The 18,178-nt window shown below is 47.3% G+C and overlaps 1 protein-coding gene across 2 annotated transcripts; it reads left to right on the top strand.

Moving 5' to 3' along the window:
* The first annotated feature begins 3,046 nt into the window (after window positions 1-3,046).
* LOC107118763 (interleukin-36 receptor antagonist protein-like) lies at window positions 3,047-17,050 on the top strand. 2 transcript variants are annotated; one of them, XM_015421124.1, is made up of 7 exons: window positions 3,047-3,150; window positions 3,310-3,412; window positions 6,098-6,148; window positions 7,803-7,938; window positions 9,455-9,622; window positions 15,620-15,744; window positions 16,050-17,050. In XM_015421124.1, the coding sequence occupies exons 3-7, from the start codon at window positions 6,119-6,121 to the stop codon at window positions 16,257-16,259; spliced, it is 669 nt and encodes a 222-aa protein (XP_015276610.1). In that variant the 5' UTR covers window positions 3,047-3,150; window positions 3,310-3,412; window positions 6,098-6,118; the 3' UTR covers window positions 16,260-17,050. The 2 variants fall into 2 exon arrangements, with proteins under 2 accessions (XP_015276610.1, XP_015276611.1); XM_015421125.1 differs by lacking the exon at window positions 3,310-3,412.
* The last annotated feature ends 1,128 nt before the right edge of the window (window positions 17,051-18,178 follow it).

The raw sequence follows: 18,178 nt of genomic DNA, 5'->3' as shown, positions 1-18,178 counted from the left end.
GACACACCTGCCACCTGCCACCTGCTTGTCCAGCAGTACATGTGGGTCCAAAAACACCCCCAGACTATAGACCTGGCAGCAGCCTTGTCGAGTCTGTAGCTCTTTCATATAATGAAAGAATTCTGTTCAAAGCGTTGCCCAATATTGACAAGTGGGTTTTATTCGCTTTGGATATGAATTAGCATATATCTGATGGAGCATCCTGTTGTGTCCGCTGACCGCCATCAGAGGCCAGTGCACACTCCGGAGCTTGAATCCGGAGTAACAATAGGGACTAGGCTCCTGATCCCTCCACTGGGGGACCAATGGGACCTTGGCGGGAGATTTAAACCCACCAATGGGACCCAGGGGTGTGTCCCCTGGTTTGTATATAGTTGGCCAGCCGGCCGTTGTTTGTTACCTTATGTTGTGTTCCAGTAAACCATGCTGATCACTACATCAGTTTCGGGGTTTCAGTCATGCGTCTAACCCACTACACTTCACATCCCTACCACATAGATGTATGCACCTCATCTGCAAGCCAAGAGATCTTTCCTTTTAATCCTCCATGCCCAGCAGGCACAGCACAATTTCTGATCCTCAGCTGCCAGATTTCCACAGGCATGCTCCAGGCAGTCTCAATCAGCCCCACTCACTCCTTTGGCATTCCTCCTGTGCAAACTGTGAAGCAGGAACTCCCATCATTTCCAGATCTATGACTCATGGCCACATCTTTCGGAAATCCCCATTCACAAAAACCAGGGTGGCATCTGCAGCCAGGAAAGAAGAAGAAGAAGAAGAAGAAGAAGAAGAAGGAGAAGGAGAAGGAGGAGGAGGAGGAGGAGGAGTTCACATGCAATTAGAGGAGGAGGAGGAGGAGGAGGAGGAGGAGGAGGAGATTGGATTTATACCCCGCCCTTCACTTGGAGTCTCAGAGCGGCTTACAAACTCCTTTCCCTTCCCCTCCCCACAACAGACACCCTGTGGGGTGGGTGGGACTGAGAGAACTCTGACACAAACTGCTCTTTTTCAAGGACAGCTGTGCCAGAGCTTGTGACTGACCCAAGGTCACATCAGCAGGTGCAAGTGGAGGAGTGGGGAATCAAACCCGGTTCTCCCAGATTAGAGTCCGCACACTTAACCACTACACCAAACTGACACATTCACCATTTGCATGTTGCACTTCTGGCATCATTAACCAAAAAGGGAAGCACCACGTCTTCCTGCAGTTGCCGCTTAGGCGTCTCACCACCAATTCCCCCTTTGGAAGTTGCTCTGCAATCTTCAGGGGAACGGATGTGGCAAGTCGGGAGCTGCATGTTGCTGCTTTGCCTGCTTCTGTGCCACGCTTGCAGGAATGCTAAACTTCTCCCCTCAAGAAAGGGCTGAAACTGGTCTGGCCTGTGCTTCCTGATTCCTTTTTGAATTAGATAGGAGATCATGAGCAGATCCCAGCAAGTGGTGTGTTTTTTTAATGGCTGTGCTGCAGGATAATCTTTTCTGGGCCAGATTGGGCTCAAGTTGCTTACAGCTTCTTCACTTTTTATGGTATGTTCCACCAGGGGTCATTTAGTAGAAAAAAAGGTGCAGGAGCTCATTAGCATAACTCATTAGGATAACGTCTTTGCATATGCCACACCCCCTGACATCACTGGAAGTGTGTCAGAAGGCAACACCCACTGCAACTTACCTGGCTGCTTCTTGCTCCTTGTGGCCCGGGGCTGCTGGGAGCAGGGGGCGGGGCTTGTTGCATGTGCCCACCCCCTGGGCTCTTTACTGCCGGAGCTCCGCTCCTGTGCGCTCCTGCAGGAAATGACCCCTGTGTTCTACTCTGTGATCATTTCAGTGATGGGCATTTTATTTGTTTATTGAACCCACAACCTGAAAGACCACCTCAGAACTCTGAATACTAGCCCCTAAGGTTTTGTTTGTTTCTAGAGTCACGAGGAGCTGCAGTGGCTCAAGTGGTTAAGACGCTGAACTGCAGGCTGTGGAAGGTCAGTAGTTCAGCAGTTCGAGACCCGGGTGCCGCATGATGGAGTGAGCTCCTGTCTCTAGTTCCAGCTCCTGCCAGCCTAGCAGTTCGAAAGCAAGAAATTGCAAGTAGATAAATAGGTACCACTTCGGTGGGAAGGTAACAGCATTCCGTGCACCTTGGTGTTTAGTCATGCCAGCCACATGACCACGGAAACGTCTTCGGACAGCGCTGGCTCTTCGGCTTTGAAACGGAGATGAGCACCGCAACCCTAGAGTCGAACTCGACTGGCTTTCAAGCAAGGGAACCTTTACCTTTACCTTAGAGTCATGTTGTTGTTGTTGTTGTTGTTTAACCTAGTATGTTCTGTGGTAAACTGACACCTTGCCCCAAAGGTAACTTGGGCGACATGTACAACATTGCACAAGACATGCTTAATTTGCACTTTGCCAGGCTCAGAGGCTATCTTAAAATGGCCTTCCCAGATAGATCAAAGGTTGTAGTCCAAGCTTCTCTAGATTTGTTTGAGAAACAGATTCCTCTATTTAGCTGCAGAGAGCCAGTGTGTTCCCCACTCAGCATGGAATTCACTGACCAACCCCTGGTCTGGAGCATTATGCAAATGGAGTGCAGCTAAGGGGAAAAAGAGCCCTTTCCTGCAGCACGGAGGACAGTCAGGTAGGGCATGTCCCCCTTGATGTCTTTTTTGGCCAGATGGACTCTGTCTCTTGCCTGCAGGCTTTTTTCTGCTCCTTGTTATAACAACTGCTGCACTTGGAATTTTGCAGCCTTTCTTTCAAATATTTTCTGCAATTTGCCTTTTCTACTGCCTCCTATCCTTCGTCCATGAGATAAGAGAAAGCCACAGATAAAATAAACCAGGAATGTCATGACCTTACACTTGTTCCGTTTCAATTTCTTCCTGTACATTTACCATCTACTAACCAACCACTGGGTTTTCTCCATCTCTTATTCAGGAAGTTACAAAGTTTTGTAGGACTTTTCTTTTACTATTTACTGTAAGCGGCACTTGCCCAGTTATTTGCATGTTGCACCATCACTCTGGAGACAATTCTAAGAAGCACGACACGCCTTTTGCATGTTTTTGGGAGAGCATAAAAAGCAGGTGAACCAAAAGAGCTGGCAGCTGGAGCGTGCGGGAGAGGAGGCTGACCCCACGGACAGAAAAATCCCAGGTAATACCTTTGGAGCTCTGCTGCTGCAGACGCTGCAGGGACAGTACCCCCTTTCTCGCTTTCAGGTTGTGTTTCTCTGGATCCTTGTCAAGACTGTGGTACAAGACAAACCCTGAGGAAACTCCGGCAGAGAAAAAACTCTCTTTCTCTCACATGCAGATTGTCTCAGGAATACTAAATCATACCATACACCAATTAGACGTGACTTTCTGAGCTCAGCAACTGCGGTGGTGGGGATGGATTGGTGGAACAGTCTGGAGAGGTAAAGGAGGGGCCCTTCTTGTCAAATTCCTGTAATGGGGTCTATCACAAGACTTCCTTCAAAGAAGGGGAGGAGGTAACACAGGGCACACAAAGTTGCTTTGCACAAGTGAGGTGGCAGTTCAGTTTAAACAAGACGCTGGGCGTGCACAGGGATGTGTTTTGGTCTCAGTCAGTGATAGATTTCAAGGGTCACAATGTTTTTGACCCAATACCAAACATGCCCAGTGCCTTCCGTTGACAGGTGGGACCTGGGGATCCCCCAGAACAACAGCTCATTTCCAGATTACAGAGATCATTTCCCATGAAGAAAATGGATACTTTGGAGGATGGACCCTATGGCATTGTATCCCACTGAAGTCCCCCAAGCTCCACCCCCAAATCTCCAGGTGTTTTCCAACCTGGACCTGGCAACACTCCCACCCCCCATTCCCCACCGGTGGCCAGGGGGACCTGGCAGCCCTACCAATTCCATGTTTTCTGCTCTTCTTTGTTAATATTCATTGGCAAAGTGGGGATACAGCAGAGCCTTGAACACTGACCAGAGCCAGCTGAGCATCGCTGTACTATCCCTAGGGCTGTCAAAGGGACCCGGATGAGGGGGACAGAATTCTAGGTGGGGGGTCCTGGTCACCTTGGGGAGCCCGTGGAAATGGGCATATCATGGTATTTGTATACATAGGATGTTTGGGCTGAGTCTGAGCTGTATGGGGCAGAGGGAATCTTTGCCGGGGGTGGGTGGGAGGGGTGTTATGCTAGTTGTTCTTGGTGGTCCTCAGCCTCCTGCGCATCTTCCATGGGCTAGTTCTGCAAATGCAAATGCAGCAAGATTTGTGTCAGATACAAGAGCGAATAATTTGGCGGGCTCGCCCCATTGTCTACCATGCGATTGCATGGGCGTGCTGGGAAGTAATAAATTAACATTCTGCTTTCTTGGTGTCTCCCCTGTGAAACTCCCTTTCCCTCCCATGGCACAGTCCAGCACACACCCTGCCTATAGAATCATGGCCAGCGTAGAAGATCTTGACAGGCCTCAGGCAGTTTCCTCCTCATGGATCTTGAAGCCCTGATCTGTGGAACAGGGAGAGAGCCAGGGCAGCTGATACAAACTCCCCCAGGCACCCTCACTCACCCCACAGGGACTTTCCTGCTTCTTGGTTCCTGAGGGGCAAAGAAACGGGTAGACAGAGTAAAGGTAGAGGAAAACCTGAAGCAAATATGATCAAAAACAAATTCTGCTCTGTACTGGTGACGATAGATAGATGATAGATGATATATAGATAGATAGACTTGCTTGCTTTTCTCCTACAAGATGACCTCTTAATTAATTTGCCCTTTTCAACACTTTGGTCTTGCATCTCCTTCAAGGAGCCATAAGGGTTAATACCTTCCTTCAGCAGTCTGTTCCATAATGTGGGGGCAGCCACTGAAAGTCTGAGGTTGGGCAGCAACAAATTTAACAACTGTGCAACTGGGGATAGATAAAAGATTCTTCTGGGTGAACTGTTGCATCACTGAGTGCAATGACAACAAGTCATCATTACGGGCCAGTCAAATCAAAGCTCATCAAAAGCCTTGTGTATTTGGCAGTAGATTGTTGCAATGCTGTAAGTGCTCTTGCCATGACTGAGGTGTTGTGGAAAGTTACTGAGAGATATCTTTCTGGTTATGCGTCAAAAGTCTTGTGTTGTGTATTTGGTATCAGTACTTGTGCAAGGTTGGCCTCTTCAAGTCCCAAACTGAAGTACTGCCGACTTTGTTGAAGAAATGTTACTGGGTTAGTCTTCTCTGACCCAGCTTTTGTACAATTTTATTTGTCACATCAGAGCTAGTGAGCATATGATCCTGAAGCATTATGGAGCACTTTCCCCCACAATTTCCAAATTTCTTCCAAAAGATCCCATAGAGTCTGCCTTCCAAATAGCCATTTGGAATCAGTTGTGATTCCAGGAGATCTCCAGGAGACCACCTGGAGACTGGAAAGCCTAGAATTCTTGCAGGTCACTCTGGTGTCTAAAATTGTTGGAAGATGAGGACTGTATGCTGTCTCTCAGCCTCAGCATTCAGAGGGGGCTACAGTAGAGTCAGAGAGATAGATGGGCTCAGAACGCTGACCATCCTTTCCTTTTCTCTCTCTGATGTGATCCCTTTGATGTAGATTGCTATTCTTCGGGAAAGATCCTTCCAAAATGAGGACTACTCATTTTGTAAATAAAATCAAATAATTTCCCCATCATACGTGGTAGGCCTTGTACACTCTGCTAACTTGCTGATGGTTCCTGGCTATACCAAACCAGGGAATCTAACAGAAATGCGTGGCCCTGAGGCTTATGCATGCAATTAAGTCAAGTTGCCAGATCCGGGCTGGGAAATACTTGGAGGTTTTGGGGGTGGAGCCTGAGAAGAGCAGGGTTTGGGGAGGGGAGGGACTTCAATGGGGTATAATGCCATAGAGTTCAGTTCACCTTCCAGAGGGACCATTTTCTCCAGGTGAACTGATTTCTGTGGCCTGAAGATCAGTTGTAATAGTGGGAGATCTCCAGCCACCACCTGGAGGTTGGCAACCTGAAATTGTTGGCAGCAGTTGGCGTTCTTTTGCCAGCAAGGGGCTTGCTCTGTGATATATTCATTCTTTATGTTTTTCCGAACGAATCTTGTCCTGTCACTTTCTGTCTCTCATCCACAGGCAGTTTGCAGACAATCCCTGATGCTCACGATGCCCAGAAGCAAAGCCAAGGTCTGCCACATTCATTCTTCTCCCTTGCCAGGGAATGAAAGGGTTGGCCCTTGGGAAACAGCAGCCTTAACAGCTGCAGGGCAGGGCATGTGTAGCTGCTTTCTGAGCAGCCAGTAAGGGCTCTCTGTATTAGAATAATTAATGTGAAACCTGTGTGTAGTCATAAGGGAAGATAGTCCTCTGTTCAGTTTCTCAGCATGCAGAAAGACAGTGAGAAATCCACACCCAGGTTTCACTGCTCCTTAGGAGTGTGCGTGTCACACGAATTGGCCCCCTTTGTGAGCAGGCTATGTTTGGAGGGCCCTTGAGGGCCAGAGAAGATTGGAAACCTGACACAGAACCAACTTCCTGGTTTTAAACCATAGTAGTGCAAATCCTCAGCACCCATTTCCCACTGGTGCCTAGGCATTATTGGTATATGCAAAACAAACAAAGAATCTTCTAGCATCTTAAATAAGAACAGCTTTATTTCGGCAAAGGCTACCACATCGCAGCCATTGTGTCTGCTTTCACAGCCTGTGAAACAGAAGTTGCAGGTAGCTACGTTGGTCCCCCAAAAACAAAATCAAAAAAAAAAAACACATGTCGTACCTTACAGAAGGACCAATGAAGATATCACAAAACAGTGCACAAGCTTTTGAGCTCTCCAGAACTTTTAATCAAGTTGCATCTTTAAAACAGGGAAGGGGGGGGGAACAGATAAGACCATGTCTTGCCTCTTCTCAGAACCCCTTTGGCCTTCTGAAGAGGCTAGGCACTGAGGTCATTCAATCTCTGCATACCTACTAGGCATTCCATACAGGGTGCTTACAAATGGGGTGGTCTTAGAAAAGAGCAAGAGTCCAGTAGCACCTTAAAGATGAACAAAATATGTGGCAGGGGATGAGCTTTCGTGAGTCACTGCTCACTTCTTCAGATACTTCTGAAGTGACTCACGAAAGCTCATCCCCTGCCATATATTCTGTTCATCTTTAAAGTGTTATTGGACTCTTGCTCTTTTCTACTGCTACAGACAGACTAACATGGCTACCCATCTCGACATATCTCTGGGGGGTGGTCTTAATGACTCTGGGGCCCTGGGCAAAAGACCAGGATGACATCCCAGAATCACTGCCACCCCTTCTAGCCCCACCGCCAGCTCCCCCTGCTGGGGCCAAGCAACAGGTTCTCCTTGCCTCTATATGAGGTGGGTGGGAGCCATCTCTGGAGGCTGGCTGCCAACCCCCCCAGGCAGGACGTATGCAAGTGTCAGCAGTGGAAGCCTGCCTTTTTTCTTCTCCCCCCACTTGGAGGTGTGTATGCAGGGCCTTGGATGGTCAGGACCCTCTAGCATGGGGCCAGGGGCAGCTGCCTCTGATGCCCTTTGGCTAAGACTACCCCTGCTTACATAAGACCCTGAAGATCATGGCCTGACACATACATTAACATCCAGCCTGATGAAGAGTTTGGGAGCACTCAAAAGCTTGCACACTGTTGTGTGTTATTTGAGTAGGTCCCAGTAAAAGGTGTCGTGGCTTTTGTGTTTAGATCCTACTTAGTAGTTAATTCAAGCGTGATGCTGAATGTAGCTTGGGCTCTAAAGGGGAAAGGGATTTCTTGGCTCCGAAGGCAGGAAACACATCTATTCAGGGACACCAATTCTCTTTCCACACAGAACACCGCTCACAAGCCACAGATCAAGAATCATCTACTCACAATGGCTTCCGAAGAAATACTAAAGCTGCCAGCTGCCAACGAAACTGTGGTGGACCAAGATATGCTGGACTGGTTTGCTGAGTTATTTGATTCAGGTATTGGCCCTGCATTCTCTGGTGCACGCTCAAGGGCAATAGAAGGAAGATAAATACGTAAAAGGGCATTAGAAGGAGGCAGACGGCTTTGATCCATCTAACCACTGAGGGCTGGATGGAAAGCCATTGGGCTAAAGTACTATGACATTAATGAGGTAGGTTTAGATGGAACTCAAGAAGGAATTTCCTAACCGTTTAGTAACACAGAGATGTTGTCGAGCTCCTTGGCCTCTAACCTTCATTAGGACCAAGTAATACAAAATAGTAAGCAAGTATTTTTGCGTTCATTAGAACTTTTTAAGGTTAGAGGAGAGGAGGTAAGATGCAGGCTTCATTCAGACAGACAGTGCCAGGTTTGAAAAAAACCCTCAGGTTGCACCAAAAGCTACTGATTCAAAGATGTAATGGCAGCCCTTCCTTTGGTAATATAAAAACCAGCAATATTTTGGATCTGTCTCCAGCTTTAATCAGAACAAACCAGACAGAAGTACAGAAAAACTGCAGTCTTATAACCGCAAAAGGGCAGATAAACTTTGGGGTGGGACATTAGAATGGAACACAAACTGAGCCATTCTTTCTAATGGTGGGAAGGTATTTCTCCCGTAAGCAAAATTCCACAATAAGGTAGCAGAAAGCCAGTTTCCTTCCATTGTAAGATCTCTCTCCTTGATCTCTTAATTCAGTACAGAATTTATTATTATTGTTTATTGTTCTCCGAAGTTGACCAAAATTGTGGACAGCTATATTAATCCATAGACAAATCAAATGGTCACAGTAGGGAATACCTCCATTAGGACCAATTAAAACATCACAAAATAGTGAGCAAGCTTTCTAGTTCTGCCAGGGCTCTCCTTCAGACTGGATGCTAAACCCAAAAAAAAAAAGCAGGCGTAGTGTATCCAGCCTGACATGTCCGGACATGCCCGGACTGGCTCAGGCACAAACACCACTAGCTTCATGCCAAAAGACAATGGGCCAGTAGGATCCTAGCCAGGCCCAATGAAAGGGCTAGGTCCCCAGCCAATAGGTCTCTCGGTTACTGTAAATAGCCTATCGGGAGTGGGGTGTGTGTTTGGTGGCGGGTTTTCTGAAGGAATATAAGCCGGCCCGCGAGCCAGCCAAGTGTCTTTGTTCTGGACTAAATAAAGGTATGCTTAGCTGAAATCACTCTCCATCTGCATACTTTTCAGCAGGGATAGTAAAGGAAAAGATATCGGGCACAATGGAAAGTCCAAGCCTGAAGACTATGATACTCTTAAGATGGAGCAGAAGAGGTGAGGGGGAAAGCCTCAGGCAGCACCACTGTAGCTAGTCCTTTGCAGTTGCCTTTGGATTTTTCCCTGTGGACAAAAATGGCTGCCTGTAATTTTTACCCGCTTGGTGATTTTCTGAAGCTCATTTATGGCTGGTGATTGAAGCAGATGTTCACTGAGGCTCCCTGCTGACTAGAGATTGCATGATTGTATGTCCTATGTGGTAACCAAGTTATTTGGGTTCTCTTTTCCATGCATTCCAGCATCAATGAAACCACATTTAAAGCCTTCAATAGCATCTGCAGATGATGTCCCCAGAGGTATAGAACCACGTAATTATTACCTTCGAGACATTGATCATAAGAGCATTTATCTACAGGACAAGAACCTGGTAGCAGCCCCCCTGCAAGGTGACAATTCTGCTCAAGAAGGTTGGTTGCCTTAAAATTTCTTTGCTGGGGTAACAAGGGCTCTTCTGCTGCCTTTAGCAGATGCCAAGTCTGGGTCTCACCTTATCTATGCCCAACTCACAAGCTTCCTAGTTCCCCATGCGACGACAAGTTTCATCAGGGAAGCACCACCAGATTTAGTTTCCTCTGGATGAAAGAGTGCTGGAGAAGTCAGAGTGTTTTGTAATCGTTGCTTTATTCCCAATTAAACAAGTAGAGCAGGTGGAAGCCAGGAGTTACAAGGCAGCCAAGTTATTATTCCATATCAGAACTCCAGAGAGGCTTCACTTTTGATCAGCTTTGGCTTTTGTTGTCCCTTTCTGCCTCTTCCCAAACTGCCAGCTGTTGTTTCTCAGGGCCAAACTACATGTGGCATGAGTAGGGTGACAGGTGCCCAACCGGACTCTCAGTCACATGGTCATGGGGACTAACATTTAAAAACCTCTCAGTTGCTCCACACACCTACAAATATTGCAAGAGGAAAGAAGGGGTTTCAGGCTTTCCTCCCATGCCATCTTTGCCAGTGGAAATGGCCAAGGGGCATGCGGCTCACCCCTTCCTCAAGGTCCACAACAGCACAGGAGGGAAGCCCGGGCCCCCTCCTTCCCCCTCACAATGTTTGGAGCTGTGTGGAGCCATGGAGAGGGGTTCTTGAGGTTAGTCCCGTGTGAATGTATGACGGAAAGCCCAGTCAAGCATCCAACTTATGCCACATATCATGTGTATTTTTGGCCCTCAAACAAAGACACATCCACCTCTCTTCAGCTGGTTGGACAATGTTCTGCAAGCTGTGATGGGTAATATCATTTAAATGCAGTTTTCCTGATCTTTTTACCTTTTGCTCTCACACATCCAGGGTGTCCAGTTCTAACACTAGGCCGCTTTTATCACATCCGGTTCAGTTTACTGATTGTTTCTGGAGATCCCCTTGTTTGCCCGTCATCCTTATGTACTGGGAATTCCCTGTTGAAACTCAAGGGCATGGGGCCCCGATTCAGAATGCTACTACAGCACTTAGGAAGAGGGCGGTTTAAGCCTTACCAAGCCTTTTCCTTCCTGAAGTGACCCTTGGGGGCTGATATCTGCCTTGCTGGGTAAACTTAAGTGTAGTTATGGGCTACACAGGAACTGATGGCTATGTTTCAAGTTTCCCCAGCAGGGCATATAGTAGCTCTCTGAGCAATTTCAGGATGAGAAAATGGGATGGGGGGGGGAGGCTTAAGCCCTTTCTCCCAATGCGCTGCAGTCCCGGTCCAAACTGGAGACCCACACATATGAGAATCTGAATTTTCAGCTGAGAACCCCCATTGCATGTCTGCTTGACTGGACCTAAGGTGGATCCAGAACAGATCTGTAAACAGTTCAACATATAGCTACATCCTGTCAGATGAATATCCTCTATGAATCCTTATAAGTGTTTGCCCTCTATCTAGGCAAAATACAGTGCTGACCACCAGCAAGCAGTTATTTACTTGGCTATATTCTGCCTCAGTTTTGCCTGCAGAAGAAACAACTCTGAGATCTAGACCCTGAAAAATAATTGGGCAAAGCCATATCCATTCACAATAATGAAGGCAATCAAAATCCTATCAATATTCTATTTTCAAGGCAAGTGACTGACCACTGGTTTAAAATCCAGGCATACAGATCATATGGCACAGAAAGAGAATCTTCATTTACAATGAGCATTTTTAAAAACGCCTTTCTTTAAAAAACAACAACAGAAGAAAGAACTGACTTCCGGTTGATGGCTCCATGACTGCAGACGCTCCTCCCGGACCTCCCAGGGGGGTAGCTGTGCTCCAGCCGAAGAAGGGGGCGAGCAGGCTGGAGCGCGGAACCGGTGAAGGTATCCTGGCCAAGGAGCTTTTGGAGGGGCAGCCTCTTCGATGGCGGAATGCCAGAGAATCGAGGCTCCCCTCTGCTCCAGTGGTTCTTCATGCTGAGAGGCTGAAAAAGCACTAGTGAAGCTAACCGGGTCAAGCGTAGGAGATCGAGCACTTAAAACGATGAAAGAAGAGGGGTCGGATGACCAACTATGAACGTGAGTCAACTGAGAAACGAATTTTAAAAGAAAAGATGCTCCCCACCCCATTTTGCGGAATGAGTGGGGGGGACGCCTCCCATCGTTTAGTAACACAGTGTGAACTTTTAAACGATGCGTGTGAACTTTTAAACGAAAAGGGGGGAGCAAGCAGAGACGCGGAAAAAACGGTTTAGATTTACTCACCAAGGTAAAGAAGCGGTGGAGCACATTTTCAGAGACTTAAAAACTTCTGCGGAGAGTAAACAATCGGCAAAGATGGCGGGGAAGAGGGACAAAGACAAGCTGATTCCGAAAGCAAAAGGACTGGAGAGTCCGAAAGCGGAAGTGACGAATGAGCTGGCAAAAACTGTAGCAGAGTATATTTGCCCTCTGCTGGAACAGTTGAAAAACATCAAAGAACAGATTTCAGAAGTAAACAAAAACCTGACAGTGCAGCAAACCCAGATAACAGCACAGCAGACTCAGATGAAAGACATGATACAGCTAATGAAGCAAGACAATGAAAAAATCAGGGAGGTGGCTGCAACAACTGAAAAAGTGAAGAAGAAAGTCCAAAAGCTGGAATTAAAGCAAACTTCAACGGAAGATAAATGGCTGCAAGTACAAATGGATAAAGCAAATATGGTCCTTCGCTTCCAGGGTGTGCTGGAAAAGCCGGGAGAGTCTCAAGGAGCTAATGAGTGGATTGCTGGCCTCAGTGACAGAAATGACGGCGGAACTGTTATTAAACTAAATGGATGTGGTCTATAGATCATATTCAGGCTATATAAAAAAGAATAATCTGCCTGGGGAGATTGTGGTGAGATTCTCGAAGAGGCACATAAGGGATGCAAGCCTGAAAGCAGTCTCTGGAACACTCCTGAAAATGGGGGAAACCAAGATCAGAATGCTGAAGGATATTCCATTTGACATAAGACAACAGAGAAAGAAGAACAAAGAGCTGGTGACTTATCTTCAGACAAACTCAATTGGATACAAATGGTTATTTCCGGAAGGAGTGGCTTTTAAGATGAAAGATAAAAAAGAAAAAATTGACTCTGTTTTTAAAGCCAAAGAATTCCTAAAGATTCAGCTGGGAAAGGGAGAGGAAGAAGGAAAAGACAATGACAACAGTTCGAGTGGCGAATTGGAAACGGAATCTTCTGGAGAAGACTCTCTGGCGAAGCAAGGGACTGCTGCTCCAAAAAGTCCCTATAAACTGAGGAAGAGACGAGGAAAAGAGAAATAGAGGCTGAAGGACTCTGAAATGTGCCTTGAAGTAAATGATGTAAAATTGTGATGATGGGGGGTATGGTTTCTAAGCAGTTAAATTTGTTAAAGAAAAGTGAAAAGGTGTGAAAAACTTGACTCAATTCATATTGACTTAAACGAGTTATGATTTACTGTAACTAAGCTTGTTTGAGGATCTCCTCTCTTGGGTTTTTAGGTATTAGTTGGTTTCTTTCCTTTTCCCCAATATATGTAGTACCCCATCCCTATTATTTTCTGTAGTATTGTAGATTTATAAAAATAATAAAAAATCCCCTCCAGGGGCTTAAAAAAAAACAACACAGAAGAAAGAACTCAAAATCCAGCCACTAAATAAAACAAAATTATATAGAGACAAAGATATAACAATGGTGGTGGCAGATCTACTCATAAGTTTCTATAAAAAGTTTTCCAAATATCTAACTATAAGTTCATATGCAGTTGTAGTCTCTATGCCACATGTTCAAATATTGATAGAATTCTAAGGTCCTCAGTCCATTGATCTACTGGAGGTGGGTGTTTATCTCTCCAGTGTTGTTATGCGAGTCTTTTAGCTGCATTTTCACTGACCACTGATTAGCCTCCAAGAGAAAGGCAGATAGTTTAAAAGTTCATAAACATCTTCAAAAATCAATGAACCTTCTAATACAAAATTGATAAGTGTAGTAACTTTCTCCCAGAAAGACCGAATGGCTGGACATGCCCAAAGCATGTGTTTAAGACTGATGTCCTGTGAGTTACAATGCCAACAGTTAGAAACTTTACTCAGTCCTTCGGTAAAGAGTTGCTGTCATGTCCAGTAAACGTTATTTTTTTTGCAGAATGCGTCACAGTTTAAGATCCATAGAAAGACCACGAATAAATTTTAAGGCCATATCCCATTGCTTTGGCAAAACAGGGCAATCTAGGTCCTTATTCCATTCATTCCTGAAACTCTGCGTATCATATTTATTAATCAACATCAAACATTCATAAAAAGCTATTTTAGGGCAATCGGCAGTTTCTTGCCTCTTCTGGAACAGCACAATGTAATAGGCCTGAATGGGAGAGATCAAGTTTCCCATTAAGAAGCTGGGCCACCACCTCTGCCAAACAAGGGGAGGTTACAAGGAGAGAATGTTTGAAACAATCTGTATAATAATAAAAAGGTGCAGCAAGGCAGCCCTATAAGAGTGAACTCCAGGGGTCGTTTCGTAGAAAAAGAGCTAGGGGAACGCATTAGCATAACTCATTAGCATATGCCACACCCCCTGACATCACCGGAAGTGTGTCATAAGGCCACACTCCCCGCCCCCAATGGTCCCGGCCGCCGCCGCCAGCCTTGCAGCTCCACTGCCGAGCCCCATGAGGGGCCCGGCGGTGGACCTGCAAGGCCGGCGGGAGTGCAAGGAAGCCCCGCGAAGGTCCTCCCTGGCCCCAGGCAGGCAGGGGTGGGGAGAGGCAGGGAGGAAGCAACTTACCCTCTCTCTTCTCCTGCCTCCTCCTGGCTGAATGAGGGCCGGAAGCGGGGCGGCTGGAAGCAGGGGGCGAGGCTTCGTCATGTGCCCCGCCCCACCGTACCTCACCCGGGGGAACTGCGATCCCCCGCGATCCCCCCCGAAATGACCTTTGCTGAACTCCAAACTCATGTCCCTCAGGCCGTGATCCAGGTTGGTTCCCTCGCAACCAGATGGCAGGGGCAGTTTTTTCAGGGCCACAGGGGCCTGATTCAGATCAGGACCCTAGCACAGAGGGGAAGGGGCTCCAGCCTCCCCCTCCCATGCTGTTTTTCCAACCTGAAGGCATTATTTGGCAGGTATTGAATTGGGCATGAAAACGTAGCTCTCAGCAGCAGCTGCTACATGGCTGTGAGGAAAGAGACTGAGGTTGGGGGAACTTAAACCCAACTCATTACAAACAGTAATGTCTAGTTTGGACCTCAGACCATGGATGCCCATAGTGCCTTCCATGGAACTTTGTCAATTTCAACAAGCCTAGAGGTGAAATTGACAATGCAATAAATGGGGAGCTGTAGGAGGGAGCAGGCCATCTTGCCTTGACCCAGAAAAAGGGGTAGGGGTTCCTGCACGGTTGGGGGTGGAGACAGCTTTGCTGGAATTTGTGGCTCCTCTCCCCCTGAGGGCCTAGATGAGCACTCCTGCTCCTGACCGGCTATCACCAAGATCTCTCGGCCTCTACAGATTAAACAAGTCATTCAAGATAAATGGAACTTTTCAAAGGTACACAAAACAATGAGATTTGGTGGGGAGGGAGAGGTGTTTTGCCTTTCCTAAAGATGTTGTGGACACCATCCAATAGGTACATGTGACATTTGTGTAACTTCAGCCCACACAGCATTTCTCATCCCCATAAAAGTGCTCTTGGAGAGAGCTCGTTGCATTTTCCAGTCAACAACAACAAAAAAGTTGCTCATCGGAGGGAAAATGTGATTTCCCACTATGAGAGCACTTCCCAGGGGGGAGACCTCTGAATGGCTGGCATTTTCTGCTATAAAAAAAGAGGACCATCTGCATTGGTCTCTGGAATGGAATATAAAGGTATAACAATTTCCCTTTTGTCAGACTGTGTCTGAGGAAGGGAGCTTTGGGACTTGAAAGCTTATACCCTGACATTCTTGTTGGTCTCTCAGGTGCTACTGGACATGGCTACCCTCTGAAACCTTTCTTTTCTGTTCCTTTCCGCAGAGACCCTCAGTGTGCTTCCCAATAGGTTCCTGGATCGCCAGAAGATCCCTCTGATCCTGGGGGTCAAAGGGGGCAGCCAGGGCATCTCGTGTGGTAAAGAGGAAGAGCCCAAACTGCAACTGGAGGTGAGCTTGGGGGACGCCTTGTTATCAGCCTCCCAGGTCCTTCTCACCATAACCAGCAGCCCAAGTGCAAGAGCCATGTCCATCAAGAGAGCTGATCAAACTAACTTCCCACAGATGGTCATAATGCTGTCCAAATTACATGCCCCTCATGCTGATAACCTGTGCGCCATCTCTTCCCTAGAGCCCAGGGGTCCTTCGCCTTGTTGAACTTGTGGGGACTTTTAGAATTTCGAGAGCAGGTAGTGGGTGCTACCATAAAAGCCACTGATTTGCAAGTGGTCATTTTTCGCTTGGTTTTCTTACAGGACACAAACCTCATGGATGTTTTTATCAATGACAAGGAGGCCAAACGGTTTACCTTCTTCAAGTCTTACAACGGCACCACCCACATGTTTGAATCAGCCGTCCACCCTGGATGGTACCTTTCCTCCCCAGTTGAGGCCCACAAGCCCCTCACACTCACCAATCACCTGGGAGAAACTGCCATCACTGACTTTTATTTCCACAATAAATAACCCAGGGAACTGGTACTGGCTGAGGGGTACTTGGCAGCTATTCCAAAGCGATCAGGAATTCTGTTCCACAAATCTGGCAAGGGGTCAGGAATACCATCCCAAGCAATCGGATAACTATAGTTGTCTCTTGTAGATTATCCTTGGCTGTGTTTTCAACATGGGGGGGGGGGCAGATGTGGAAAGCATGGCCTGAGAGCAACGAATGTTTCAGGGACACCTCTGTGCTTATAGGAGTCTCAGTTGTAAAGCATGAGGCCTACCCTTGGCAAGGGGCACAGCGACAGTTTGAGAAGAGTGGGTGGGAATCCTGGGATCAGTTTCTTTTAAAACAGTCTTATTGTGCTGTCCTTAGTTTTATAATTTAAACAATGTTTATATAATTATTTTTCACTGTGCCATTTGGGGATTTGTTGTTGTTGTTGTTGTTGTTGTAATTGTTACTCACTCTGACAGGAACTGGGTTGGGAGAACCAAATGTGGACATGAATTGCAAATTGATATCCTGCACCCAACTGCCCAGTGAGCCGGCACTTTCGTGAACCCATCTTATGGCACTGACTGCATCTGAAATGATGCCACTTTTGCATATGTACTTTCTAAAGCTCTCTTGCCTGGGTTAGAGGGGGTCGCTTTGCTCTATGTGCTTTCCTATGGTTGCAGGATAGTTTATGTTTTGGCATGTATCCATGGATTTGGGTAGGTTTGTGCTGTGGGTTTCAGTGCAGCCTTAGTATTTATTACGTTCTTGTGTTTTATTGTGTCATGGGAATTTGCCCTGAGAAACTTCAGCCTGGGAGAATGAAATACAAACATTTAAATAAACTGAATAAATGCATAAATAAAGAGCACTCTGTGTGTGCTGTCTTGGCTGATTGCATCAGAGACTACACACTGGAAGCTGGAAACATGGTCCGGAATCAAGGTAAGCAACAAAGCCAGAGATCGGATACCGGAAGTCAATTCAAGGTTGCAGGTTTCAAGGACAAGGAGCAGCTGCTACACACCTGCCACGCTGAAGCAGGTGCACAGAGTGTTTTTGAACAGGTCCTCCCTTCCCTCAGAGTTGAGTCTGCAAAGGCTTACAGTTCCTCCCGTTGCCTCTGCAGGAGCTGGAGTCTGGCACTCCTCCTTCGCTCCTGCATAGTCAGCCTCTGGTGTTCCCTACGTCTGGGGCACTCAGGAGAACTAGGTGGGGAGTCTGGCCTTGGGGTGTCTGCAACTGGGGGTGCTGGGCCAGGCTCAGGATCAGCCTCTCCTTCTGGCTGCACCTCCTGTGCAGCTGCTGGGGACTCTTCCTCCTCAGGTACTGTTGAGGGTTCTTCTTCTGGGCTGGCTCCAGAGGAGACTGGGCTGCTCCCTGCCTCTTGCTCATCTGAGGAGTAGTCAGCCTCAGCAGGACCAGTACCCACAACAGTGTGTGCCCCAGTGCACCAAAAGGAGCATGGCTTGGCCTTGCCATCTGCGGGATCCTGAGAAGTTCCTCCATTTTCCTGCAAAATAGAAAGGCACCATAGAATGAGGGCATCATGGCTCAGCAGATTCTGGACCACTCTTTGATGATACGATGGGGCACTCTGTTTCTTCAGCAAGAACTGTTGGCAAGTGGCTGCACCACCCTGTGGGCCAAACTGGACATGACGGCATCAATACCTACCTATGACCTTTTTAAAGTCATTTAACAATGCCATGAGGGCCCCCATGGGGATACATTCACAGAGGGCAGCCAGCTCTGGGTTGGGAACCAGGGATGCCAGCCTCCAGATGGGGCCTGGAGATCCCCCGGAATCGCAGTTCCTCTCCAGACTACAGAGATCAGTTCGGCTGGAGAAAGTGGATGCTTTGGAGGATGGACTCTATGGCATTGTACCCCACTGAGGTCCCTGTCCTCCCCCCCCCCCAATCGCCAGCAGTTCCCAGCT

This window comes from Gekko japonicus, unplaced genomic scaffold (assembly GCF_001447785.1).
Source record: "Gekko japonicus isolate JY-2015 unplaced genomic scaffold, Gekko_japonicus_V1.1 scaffold13, whole genome shotgun sequence".
NCBI classification, from domain to species: Eukaryota; Metazoa; Chordata; class Lepidosauria; order Squamata; family Gekkonidae; genus Gekko; species Gekko japonicus.
This window is presented reverse-complemented; position numbering and strand designations above follow the sequence as displayed.

Coding starts and splice junctions, on each gene's coding strand:
- LOC107118763 (XM_015421125.1), top strand. CDS start 6,119: ATGCTCACGATGCCCAGAAGCAAAGCCAAG. Junction 7,939..9,454: donor TGCTGAGTTATTTGATTCAG/GTATTGGCCCTG, acceptor CATGCATTCCAG/CATCAATGAAACCACATTTA. Junction 9,623..15,619: donor TGACAATTCTGCTCAAGAAG/GTTGGTTGCCTT, acceptor TCCTTTCCGCAG/AGACCCTCAGTGTGCTTCCC.